The 13,318-nt window shown below is 37.5% G+C and overlaps 1 protein-coding gene across 1 annotated transcript; it reads right to left on the bottom strand.

Annotated features, from left to right (window-relative positions):
- Window positions 1–252: 252 nt before the first annotated feature.
- Window positions 253–13,147, bottom strand: LOC145493530 (uncharacterized). The gene is made up of 11 exons (XM_081473032.1): window positions 12,474–13,147; window positions 10,608–10,791; window positions 8,348–8,632; window positions 7,102–7,257; window positions 6,870–6,941; window positions 6,316–6,402; window positions 5,466–5,673; window positions 4,880–4,937; window positions 3,597–3,909; window positions 2,605–2,781; window positions 253–1,493 (listed from the first exon to the last, which is right to left on the bottom strand). Exons 1-11 carry the CDS (start codon window positions 13,145–13,147, stop codon window positions 1,398–1,400), a joined length of 2,310 nt encoding a protein of 769 aa, XP_081329158.1. The 3' UTR covers window positions 253–1,397.
- Window positions 13,148–13,318: the final 171 nt, after the last annotated feature.

Here is a 13,318-nt window from a genome sequence, read left to right as displayed (position 1 = left end):
CCATAAAGCAGGACCTCAGTTTAGCACTTTATCGTACCTAAAACGGACAACTCTAAAGGACATGCTTTGTGCCTTCTAAAGCGGGCATGTAAAGTTGGTCCTTGCCACATGTCAGTCATATTTTATCCGACTAAAGGAGCCCCCTGTCTACTTGTAGCACAGACATAAGTTTATGCCTAACCTTATGTGTTCCGTAAAAAGGGAGTTTCATTGTGTACAAATTCAACTCAAGAGAAAACATTAAGTACTATATTTGCTTTTCTAAAATTTTATTGCAATATATTCTATAAATAATAAAATTCCATTTGACCGTGTTTTCTTGATAAATTAAAAACTTTTCCTGCAAATCTAATTCTATATAGTAAACTACAACTCTTTGCAAGTGACAGAAACAACGTGACTTGAGATACTGAGACACGAGCAAATTCTTTACAATTTTTACTTCTACTATACTCAAATGTACCTCTACCATACTCAAGTAAGTCTTGACACTGAGACAGACCTACCACTGGTCACCCATAATCCATGTTTACTAACCATATATCTAGCCACTGAAAGCCGGTAATCAGGCCGTTTGTCCTTCACTTCGAAGACTTTTCGCCCCATTCATTAATACCTTCTTACTCTATACTCTATAAGTTTCCACTTTCAAGGGCAAGATAACAACACCCAGAAACCGGCCGGGAAAACAGGGAAAATACAAGCCCCTGGCAATGTCGACTCGCAGAATCTAGCAGGCCTCTTGATGGCAGTCTTATCTAATCCATCTTATGGAAATGTTTTATATATTACGTCTATTTTGTTAAATATACGGTAAAAGTTATGTTTTTTTTTACTAGGGTAAGGTAGGGGAGAAAAGGTGAGGGGAGGGGGGGGGAGAGAGAAAAACTTCAACCTTCTGATCGATACAATAAATTAGTTGTTGTTTTTTGTTATATTGTACTTTGACACATTCGTGTTGTGTCGTATTCTAATACTTAAGATTCATTTCACGACAGAACTTAACGGAGCTCAATCACGGTATTTTGAGTTATTTTGGCTCCGTACAAAATTACCTTTAAATGGCAGGAAACCTGAAAATAACAGTTTAATAAGATAGAACAACACCAGAGAGATAATGATGAACCACAAAGGAACAAGGATGGCTAAGGATGGAGAAGATTGACACGGATTACAAACGACGAATTTGAAAAATTGAGGCTAAACTTTTCAACATGCGCAAACCGTGACTGAGCTCCTTTAAACTCTCAAATACACAACAGTTCTGTCACTGAAAGAAAAACAGTAAATCTTGTTGGTGAAGACGGGCTGGAATATGTCCAAGAGGCATGCATCTGTAAACAACTCCAATTTGTTGACTCCATTGTTACCCAGTCTAGCTAGTCCTCTAATAACAGCTAGCACTGTGTATCAGTGACGCGGTCTGGCTGTATACTTGCTCTCAATGAAGGACTTATAACACCTTTTGGCACAACATCCTCCAATACTTTGTCCTACAAAAGCAACACAAGTCAATTGTATACGTTTACCAGCGTTTGTTGTCTACATTTCCCTTAGCTATCTTTTCCTCTTTTAGTTCCTATTTAACTGTGATGGGAACTTGCATTCAGTCTGTCACAATTTCGCGTCAAAACAAAATTCCAGTAATTTCCCTGAAGGAATCTGACGTGAAAATAGCCCCAATTTACTCTGTCAGTAAGTATTTTATCATACTGCCATTGCCAGGCTTGATTTGGTTGCAAGTTGTGAAAAATGTCTTTATAGTTAGTGACTGTTCATAATTTACATGTGCCGAATGAATTGCTGGCATAATTATATCGGGTTGGATAACTTTTTCCAGACCGGCTTATGTTAACTCGTGCCCGGACCTACACAAGTCAGTTCGCATTACGTTTGTCTTTAGGATCACACGAGGGGAGTCATATGTTGGTATGATGAAAATAATCACTTGCAATGAATGAAACTACAGCAGCAAATCAAACAATCAAACCAGAAAGCAATAAGTCCGTCCCAGAGGGGGGGGGGGTACTCCCAGAAAAATTGGGTGGGGGTGTGCGGCCCGCTTCTTAAAACCCTTACCCTATTTATGACCAAAATCTGCCATTTTCCCTAACCTATTAATGACCTGACCAAAACTTCGATATCCTATTTATGACCGTTGCGGCTGGCTCAGTTGCATTTAACATAATTTATGAAGGCTTTTGTTGATGGTCTTGTTGATAATGATGAAAAGGTAGCTTCTTCTAAAAAACATACCCAGTTCAAGACTAGAGTGTAAGAACCATACCCTATTTATGACCAAAATGGCCAAAATCGATACCCTATTTATGACAAAAACGGCTGAAAAACCATACCCTTTAGGGCTGCACATACCTATATAACCCATTTAAGGGAGTACCCTCTCCCCCTGAGAAGTCAGTCAGTTAGTCAGTCAGTCGGTCCGTCCATCAGTGAGCCAGTCAGATGGTTATTCAGACTGTCCGTCAGTCCATCCATTTGTCTGTGAGTGAGTCGGTCAGTTAGTCAGACAGTAAGTCTGTCAGTCAGTCAGACAGACAGTCGGTCAGTCAGTCAGTCAGTCAATCAATCAATAAAGGAACTCACATTGTTAGTTCGCTTCATGCTCTCAACACACACTTCATATAATGCCTCTACTTGATAATAGTGTGCAGCAGAGAGTAAACCAGGCAGGAGACTGGATCCTAGATCACATGATCCAATGTGAAGAAATTCCAGCAGTGCTTCAAACACATCACTATCAAATTGCTTAACAATAATAACCTGAAAAAAAAAACAACAACAAAATAGAAGTGAGAAAATTACTTCATGACAGGTGTGGAATAATAACTGTGGAACTACATGTTGCTATGGTGGAACTTGAATAAAGGGACTGGATTAAGATTCTAACTCAGGGGGGACTCCCATCCAAAAAGGCCAGGGGTGCTCCTAGTACCTTTTAGGGGTTAAAATTGAAGCGGGTTTGGTACCTTTAGGGTATTTCAGGCTCAGAAGGTCCACAGCAGAAGCTTTTGCAGTACCTTTTAGGGTATTGAGCCAAAAAAATATAACAGGAGATAATGTTCTTTACCTATTAGGGGTGAAAAAAACTTTCAAGCCATGCCCACAAACCAGGATCTTGGTACCTCTTAGGGGATCTATTCAAAATTTCCCGACGAGTACCCCTGTCCTTTTTATATTCATCTGTTTAAAACACAATTAACGTCACATTTTAAGTATTCATCAACACAAAAAATTTTTACATTCCCAGTTTAATGTTATTCTTTACTTTGCTGTGTACACATGTTTGAAGTCTTTTTGCTCCAAAACAGTTACACTACAGAATGCAGGGCCACTTGAATACATTATGTACGTCTTATTAAATCACAAAAGTGCCTATTGTCTTATGCTTTATTACACATGTAAATAAGGTGGTCCACAGTTGCCCAGCATTCTGTAGTTGCTTTTTTCCCTCTAATAAGACTAGTGTTATGTGTTCTGTAATTCACCCACCCTCTTTCTTTTAAGGCCACCAAAAGAAATAACTGTAAATAATAGCACTCTTACAACACTCCAGAACCAAGACATTTGCTCTGTACCTCTGGACACTGTAACTGTGACAATGCCACAGAATTCTCATGCTCCTTCTTGTTTTCAAGATCTGTGACTGATTCTAATGTCACGCTCTCGTCATGAGCACCATCGCTCTCACTCCTACTCCGCCGTATCTTCTCAAGGTTCACCTTGCCGCTGCGCAGCCCTGTGTGTATCACAGGACTGGTGCGAGTCCAAGAGATTGTGCGTTTAAACACAGGCACTGCAGCTGCGGCTGTTGTTGATGAGCTGTTCTTGCTCACTGGTAAATGTGCATAAACATGACCAAGATCTTGCGAGAACAAGTTGTGAAACACTCTGTTGAGGAGACAATGCAACAAATGGTGAAACAGTCATTTTGATGGTCCTTGTGAATCTGCTTCCCTACGCTGGGTACCAGAGATTTTTTCCTCACTCATACGGTGGGATGCTTCCTCTTACAGTTGTATGTCCAGAAATGCATGCAGTAACAAAATTGGTAGATTTGACGAGACTTCGTCAAACTGAGTGAATGTTCGTTTTTGCCAAATTAGTCAACTTTTTGGGGGCCCTTCTATTAGAGTCATCTCTATTCACGCATATTATTTTGTCAACAAGCTTGGCAAAATTTTGTCAGATTTGTCACTTTCACCAATTTCATTATTTTCGACAAATTCGTCAACTTTTTGGGGCCCTTCTATTAGAGCCACCTCTATTCACACATTATTTTGTCAACAGGCTTGGCGAAATTTTGTCAGATTTGTCACTTTCACCAATTTCGTTATTTTCGACAAATTGGTCAACTTTTTGGGGCCCTGCTATTTCAGTCACGTCTATTCACTTGTATTATTTTGCCAACAGGCTTGGCGAAATTTCATCAGATTTTGTCACTTTTGACAAAATTCCCACAAATAGACAAATGTTATCAAATCCATCAATATCGTCAGCAAAATTTCATCAAATATGCCATTTTCATTACTGCATGCATTTCTGGACAAATCTTCGTGCTTCAGGTCACCCAAGCAAACACGTTTGGAAACCATACATGAAAAGCCTCTGGCACTAATATTGATCTAAGGTGTTTTTGCATTGTTCCAACACTGAAGCAATATTCCAGCAAATATCACACTTGTCCTTAGAAAGAATTCATATTTAGTACTGGAGGTTGAGGGGATAAATATAAGGACCCAGTTTTCATCAGGATGCATTGCGTGCTGTGTGCATTGGAAAACAACAGAAACTTCACTATCGTGTAAACTAAAACATTGACAGACATGCAAAAAGCACAGTGGTCAATATTATTATTTACTTGCTCTTAGCTGACATCGTGGACTTGACTCCAATGAAACTCTTTGGATCAGTGTCTCCTAAGAGTAGACGAAGCTCAGCATAAATAATTATCATGACAGAGTTAAGAAGATTCAGCTATGAGTAAATGACTCACAATCCCGAATAAGAGGAGGCGAAAGTAGGACAGCAACGTAGCCTCCTACATAGATCAGCTCTTTGGGCTCGTCACACAATCTTCTCTGGGGATAAAGATTGCATGATGAGCCCAAGGAGCGTGTGCGTCAGAGGCTAACAGCAAAGTGGTTTGGATTTTATTCTTGCCTTGCTTTTTGTGGGTTGACTTTGCTCTTGGTTCTCGCATTACTGCAGTTTTCCTCCCTCCACAAAAACTAACAAAAACCAACATCTCCAAATTCCAATTCAACCAGGATAGAACACCTGCATGAAAACCAGCTAAGGCTGACGTGGATTCCTTTCTAAATAGCGCAATTTATTATTTAATATTTATTTGAAGGTAAAGTGCGTGTCGGGTCAAGTGTCTCATTCCGCTGTGCTAGAGCAAAACATTACTCCACAAGGTGCAACTAACAAAGCAAATGTCTCACCAACTAGGAATGCTACCAGGTCTTCTCTATCTAGCCCTGCCATGCCGAGAGAGCTAAAATCCCTGGACACGTGGCTAACTGTCATGTGACTGTCATGAAATGCACTTGGTGAAGCTGAGCTTTGAGAAATTTTTCTACCCTCGGTAGAATGTGAACTCCTTGCAACTGACTTGAGAAGCCCTTCCATTATAAGTGTCCGTGTGCGAGCCTGTATGAACAACAGAAATCAATGTTTTATCATCAACATCATCATTATCCTCATCATCAGTGCAATTTACTTAATTTACTTAATAGGCCAGGGGCATCTCCACTCTGTCTTATCCTTTTATCTTTCAGAATCAACCATGGGACAAAACCCTGTTGTATGACTGTTCAAATGAAACCTATTGTGCATAGTTTTCTTGTGGTTACAACTGTTTCTTATGCTGTGCATGGTGGTTCAGACTTTTCAGTCTGTTGATGAAACCCTAGTGTGTGACCATTCAAATGTAAGATATTGAGCAGTACTTTCATGTGGTACTGTTTATAAAGTGGTTCCAACATTTAAGTCCATGGAGTGAAACCCTAGTGTGCGACCATTAAAATGAAAGCTATTGAGAAGTACTGCAGAATAAATACGTAACTGTTTATTTTCTGCTTGTTTATCACGATGCTACAATATTTTTTTTTCTTCATAGCATGAAAAAATACTGGGGAAAAGAGATACAATTCATACCAACCATGATATAACATATGCCTTTCACAAATGATAGAAGCATGATCGTCAAATTGAATACAAAAAAGTCATTAGTTACTTTGTTATGACATCACTTATCATTATTGTTCCAACAGTTGCATCTGTTACACTCACATGTAATTTTGCAAAGTTAGGAGACCGGTGGCAGGCTCGTTCACCTTGAATCAACTTTCTAAGAATCCAGTCTCTAAACTCATCATTCTAAAATAACAAAGTATTAAACCCTCTTAGAAATAATTGTTAGTCAATAAAGTACATATGCACAATTAGTGTGATTTGTCACAATAAAATAAGTCAGTAAATTCACACCATAAATTATCAAATTTTATTTTCCGAGGGAAAACAGAAAAAAATGTATCTTCCGACATCAATAGTGATAAATATAATAATTATTTATAATAACAATAATATAATAATCATGAACCAACATTTGTAAATTCCACTTGCTACATATGTATTACTGCTGAAACATTTGGATAATTTGCAGACCATTTTGACTGATGCTACAGTTGACTCCAGAAAACTCAAATCTTCAAGAGAAATTGTAAAAGGTTAGAGTTATAAACTGTACAGGTTTTTTCACATGGCTGCTTTAAAATAAATTTAATGTTTTGGACTACAGTACACTGTAGAGACTGTGAAAATCTTCTATTTTCAGGAAAACGTACCTTCTCAAAGATGTGCCTCTCATGCAGAGGTGGATCATACGACAGCACATTATCCCTTGACACCACAGACACCTGCAAAAATAAGGACCTAATGACTTAGATGGTACCACTAGAAATTATTTGTTTGTTGATATTTGGCTCAAACAATGTTATTTAGAATCCATTGTAAGTTTGGGTCCTGAAATCTTGGATAAAATGAATGCAGAATAAAGATATTTAAGTAAGCCCTCACTGTGTATAGGTTGGGATTGTTCTCGACATCAACTTGCACAATGATGAAACTATGGAGAAAGTTTGATTTGATGCAGTCAGGAACAAACTTGGTTTTTGTAGCTTCCATGAAAACTACACAAACAATATCATTGCCAATGTGTCTCTTTCTTTGAAGCTGCAAGAAAAACAAAATTATTAGGCAGTCATAGCTGGTAACTAATAATATTAAAGTATATACTTGTAATTGTAGTGTTAAGCATAATTATAATTACCAGATGAAAGTGCTGCTTGAAAGTTCTTATTAATAATTGAATGGTTACACACTAGGGTTTCATCCACAGACTTAAAAGTTAGAACCACCTTGTACAGCATAATAACCAATACCACATGAAAGTACTGCTCAATAGCTTTCATTTGATTGGTCACACACTAGGGTTTTATCCAGAGGCTTAAAAATTATTAACAAGTTAGAATTAAGTGTACCACATCAAAACACCACTCAAGTCTTTCACTTGCATGTTTTGTTACTTCACGTTACTAACTTACCTCATGCCACTAACAATACTTACAACAGCAATATCTTCTTACAATATTAATGCTACTTACAATACTAGCATTACTTTTTTTTCCAGAACATTTCATACCAAATAAACTCAAACCTCCCGTAAGTGACCACCCAAAATGCCAAGCTTGGGTGATCACCTACAGGAGGTGGTCGCTTACGAGAGCTTACTGAATACACCATATTGGGTCAAAATGTGGCCTCATTAGCATAATTATGGTAGCTGCAGAGACTTACCCCATGTTTTAAATGTTATATTCAGGTGAAAAGTCATTTTAGAGAAAAAATCGATTGGTACTTGAACTTCCCATGTGAGAAATCTCCCCCTCTTGAACTATCCAGGAATATAATAACGTTATAATGTACAACACCTTATTATCCAATTTTCACTCTATTATGTGTCAAATGGTCACTTATGGGGGGTTAAAAACAAAGGAGAATTTCAAACTTTTAGCCTTAGAAGTGGTCGCAGTCACTTAAGAGAGGTGGTCGCTTTACAAGAGGTTCCAAATATAGTCATGTGACTTGGTAACTTTTGGTATTTTGGAAAAACTCCAGGGTCGCTTTGGAGAGGTGGTTGCATCTGGAGGTTTGACTGTACAATGTTCATTAACTAACTTGCATGGTTACACACACATGATCAACAGATTAACAATATTTTCTTTACTACCACCTTATTAAGTTACATTATATTGTCTCTTACCTTCTGAGAGTCAAACTCTTCAAATGGTAGAAGTGTTGATACGTGGAACATAATCTCATTGTTATTAAACTTGGTAAACACAGAATATTTTCCTGTTAGGTCATTATTGCCATCCAGGCCTGCACGGTATTTATCAAAACCTCTCAGTCGAATCCTTTGACCCAACAGATCAAGGAAATCATCAAATGCTTTGCTGTGAGTCTCATTGCCAAATAGTTCTTCTTCAGTTTGTTGATCCTCCTTCATGTAAACCACACCAAATTTGTAGGCTTGCTTGTTGAATGCCTGCAAAATTTGTAAAGAAAGAGATTTTCCTCAAACTTACATTAGACCCTTACCTGTTAAAAAAGATGTATACATGTATGTTGTAGGTAATTTTTTTCTTCAGGTAAATTTGATTTTTACCTAGGTAATATTTTTTTAACTAGGTAATTTTAAAACAAATTTTTTTACCTGGATATTTGGACCGAGGTGAGTCTGGGACCCAAAAAAGCAATAATTAGGAGAAAAAAAAGAAATTTTTTCAACTTGAGCTGTGTAGTCTAGTGGAGATCGAGATGGACATGTAATCTGAAGGTCTTGGGTTCAACACACGGTAGGTACTTGTAATTTCCTTCTTCCTTTGAAATTAATAATTAGATAGGAAAATAAGAAGAGGTAGGCGTAGAATAGGGAGATAGTGAAAGAGAAGAAGAAGTAAGCAGGGAGAGATGAAGAGAAGAGTAGGAAATGAGATTTTTCTCCTCCTTTTTTTATTTTTCTTTTCTTTTTAGAGCCCCCTAAAAATACCAGGCCCCTATTTTTAACGACACCCCATAAATTAAAACCCTTTTTAGTTAGTTGACTGAAACAGAGCAAGAGAAAAATTACCTGGTTAAAAAAAAAAAAACCTAGTTAAATAATAAATTTACCTAGTTAAAAAAAATTACCTGCTGAACATTTTTAACTGCAACATGTACATGTATGACAAGTTGGAGAAGGGGTAGCCTCATGCTTAGTGTGCTAGACTCTGGATCAAACGGTCTGGGTTCAAGCCCTTGTTGGGAACACTGTGTTGTGTTTTTGGGTAAGACACTTTACTCTCAAGGTGTCTCTCTCTGCCCAGGTGCACAAATAGGTATCGGCGAATTTAATGCCATGGGTAACTCTGCCATGAACTAGTATCCTATTCAGGGGGCTGGGGCATAGAAATATTCCTAGCGGCTTCATGCTACTGGAGGTACATGTAAGCTTTGGCCTGATGGCCACTTGGCTCATATGCAGTCTTTACCTTTTACATGTATAAAAGTAATAAAAATAACTAAAGGTAAGGGCCAAATTCATTGACCCTGGCCACTGACTTAGGTCATAATGTTGCGTTCCAATGGACATTGTCTATTAGACAGTCTCCACTCTCACAGTGCCCCTCTTCAACCACCAGCCAAATGTTCAGACATCATGTAATTAAATGCTAATAGAAGTAGCATGCAATAGGCATAGTATATGATCAAGAGGGTCATCCAAGAGGGTGCTAAAGGATCTTTTTGTGATTCATGAATGGCCTTATCTTTTTTCACCAAAATAAGAAATGGCTGGTTAAACATGTCATAAATCAGGATTCTGTTCTGTGATTTTCCAAATTTTAATTTTCTGTAACTTGAGAAATAAATGTTCAATTCGTCGTAGACCATTATTTCCACAACATCTTCTGTGTTGTTCGATACCCACTTCAGTACGTGTTCAACATTGCGTAACCATGAAAGGCCAATTTGATCCTTTGGGGTTAGTGTTCAGTAACACAGTGTTTTGTTTCTGCTGCATGCAAAAATGGGAGGAGCAGGGGATGGCAAAGAAGTTGAACAAAGCTGCACTTTTGACATAATTTTCAACAACCTTGTGGATTATAAAAGGATCCTTCTACTTTCCAAGAAATGTGATCTGGGCACGGGAGAAACTCCATTATCTCTAAAGGATGTTAGTAGTTGTCCATCAGACATTTTGAAAAGTATCCCTAAGAGGTACGAATTCTAAAGCAACATATTATCTGACACTGATTTTTTTGGCTCAACAACCTTTAAGGTCCAGCAAAAGATCCCGCTGTGGACCCTTTGAGGCTGAAAACCCTAAGAGGTACTATTAACCCCCTTTTTAACCCCTAAAAGGTACGAAGAGCACCTCCATCCTTTTTATATGGGATTCCCTCGTCCAAGTCTAGGTCCCCTTTTAATAGATGTATATAAAGGGATGATTATTTAAAAAAAATAAAAAAGCAAAAACTCACACTGTCCATCTTGAGAAGTTCTGCTGGTGCAGATGGAGCAGTAATGAGTTTCATAGTGGTCTTGATATCTGCTTGTTGGCTTAAAAACTGTATAACATCTTCTCGACTTGATAGACTACCATGGTGGTGAATTGAAGGCGAGAGCAGTCCAAATATAAGGTGATATGGAGAACGTACCATAATCCTACATGGAGAATTCACAATAACAATAATAATTTTCACATACTATACAAAGGCAATGAATATGTGAGAGATATGGTTCAACAGTTGGAGAGAACCAATACAATTCTCAGTCAACTTGCAGTCATTAGATTATGAGCTTAGGATTTCTATCATGTGATAGTTGATGATGATGCAGCTGAAGTTAATTATCACACATAGAAATCAAGAGCAAATAATCTTATTGTTTAAAATAAATCTACCAATCATTCAAAACTTAATCTAAATCCTTTTCACAGACACTTCGAAACACAAAGAACGCTATGGACGCCAGATTGTTAACAAGCGCACACTGCTAGGCTACTCACTATCTACAACAGAATAGATAGAAGTAGTATGCCCAATCAGTGAACGGCATTCATGATAGAATGCTAGTAGATTTACGCTAACTTAGTATTGTAATTGACAGTGGTGTAAGTAACCAGTATCATAAGTACAGTAAGTATGTCGTGTAATTAGCCATAAGTGGCATAGTGTATTGTTATTAGTATAAGTATGTAGTATTGTAAGTAATGTATTTTATTGTACTGTTAAAAAAATAGAATGTCAATTAAAAAAAAAAAAAGATTTATGCTTACTACAATTATTAGACATGAACTTGATATCTTTTTAAAATAGTTGATGAGGCCAAAGGCTGAATCATCTTAAGATAATTTTGCTTGTTAAAATACATCAAACCTTTTTCAGTGGATAAAAAATTATTCCATGACAACTGAATTTTTAAACTTAATATTTTTTACAAAAAATAGGAAAATTGTACTCAATTGATAACAAGTTTAGTTGAACATGTTTCACAAATTTAGTTGAACGTGCGTTTCAGTGAACAAATGAGGTCAGATTTACTGTAAATAATACAGGAAATAAGAAAAGAATATTTATGCCCAAATAATCTATTCTATTAGTGAATTTTTCAAAGGTAATATGCTTTCCTGTGCTAAGTCATAAACTGGCAGCATGGACATTTTGCCAAAATGGCTTGTTAACATTATCGGCCAATGGCCATAGTTTGAACTTCGACAAGGCATTCAAATCCATTCAAATATTTCCATTAAGCCTTACAGCTGCTTAGATTAACAGAATAAAATACTCCATGCTAAGCATCCATAAGTAATAAGATATACATGTTGAGTGAAAGTTAGATCAAAGTTAATAACATTTTTGGTCTGCTGCATAATAAAAACATAGTAAAGGATAATATTTCATCAGTGGTTGATACTGATCAACAACCAAATATTGGCCATTACATTTAACCAAGCTTATAGAGTTACACAATATATCTTTCAATAAACAAGACCATTATTTTAAATTGGAAAGTGAAAAAGGAAAACACATGGTCTATATTTACATGAAAATATTATCATAGCTCTATTCTAAATATAGCCTTTGCAAGAAAAAAAAACCTGAAAACGTTCAACACAGGTATCTCTCATTTGGCTTTCCGACAAAAACTATTTGCTGGCAAAAGTTCACAATTCACATCTGGATCGATGAAATATTGCCAATTTCAAAAGGTCGACAAATTATAAAACATAACGTGAATGCAAATTCGTATTAAATTAAGCCGAGCAAAAAAAAAAAAAAAAATAGAAAATCATTATCTTTCAATACGTTTTCAGCACATGACAATATGAAATTTTAACTACTCACCTAAAATAACCTTTTGAATGCGGGCTTGCCTCGGGTCTGAACGTAATAAGCACGAAACCAATGTCCTCTTCCCTTGTACAGAAATTCCAGTGTTTCACTCCGTAAAAGAAGTGTCGATAGAAATCGTCGGGGGCTACTGAAGCCGCTGCATGGCCACTGATTCTAGTTGAACCAAGATCGCAGTAGCTTTTAAACCGATTCTCGTGACTTTTCGTGAAAGAGTCCCTCTGCGGGCATTCCTTTTCGGTGCATTCGGAATAATATCCCCTCACTCGTTGAACATACTTCGGTTCGCTGCAAGCGCACACCCTGCTATAAAAGCTTGATTCGTCTTGAAAATCACTGACAACGCTCTCTTCCTGAAGCGCTTCTTTTAAAGCAAGGCTTCTCGCTTTGAAGCTTTTCAGTGCCTGTATCAGTGCATCATTTTGGGAACTCTCGAAATGCGTTTTGCAGTACAGTCGATGTTCAATGGAAACCCCGCACGAGTCCCATTTCTCGTCCAATGTGGCCGAACACACAGAGCAAATAAAGCAATGTCGATGACAAAACAGTGGCTCAGAATTAAATCCAAAAGCGTTTGACGAAGGATTATGATTTATCGCGGATCGTAAACTCACCACCTCTCCAGGCGATTCCAAACTGGATTTACAAACGATGCAAATTCCCGCCATTAATCACACCGCCATAAGCCTGCGACTAAGTCTATTTAGCCTCTGCTGTCTCTCCTAACCGAAGAGCAAACAACTGGAAACACTTCACGCAGCAAATGTAAGCTAAGGATCTTTTAAAAACGTTCAACCAATTAACTCTTCTTTAAAAGCCATTAGTGACATTAGCCCAAC

The sequence above is a fragment of the Orbicella franksi genome, chromosome 7 (assembly GCF_964199315.1).
Source record: "Orbicella franksi chromosome 7, jaOrbFran1.1, whole genome shotgun sequence".
Lineage (NCBI taxonomy): Eukaryota > Metazoa > Cnidaria > Anthozoa > Scleractinia > Merulinidae > Orbicella > Orbicella franksi.
The sequence above is the reverse complement of the archived record's forward strand: the minus strand, read 5'-3'. Positions and strand labels throughout refer to the sequence as shown.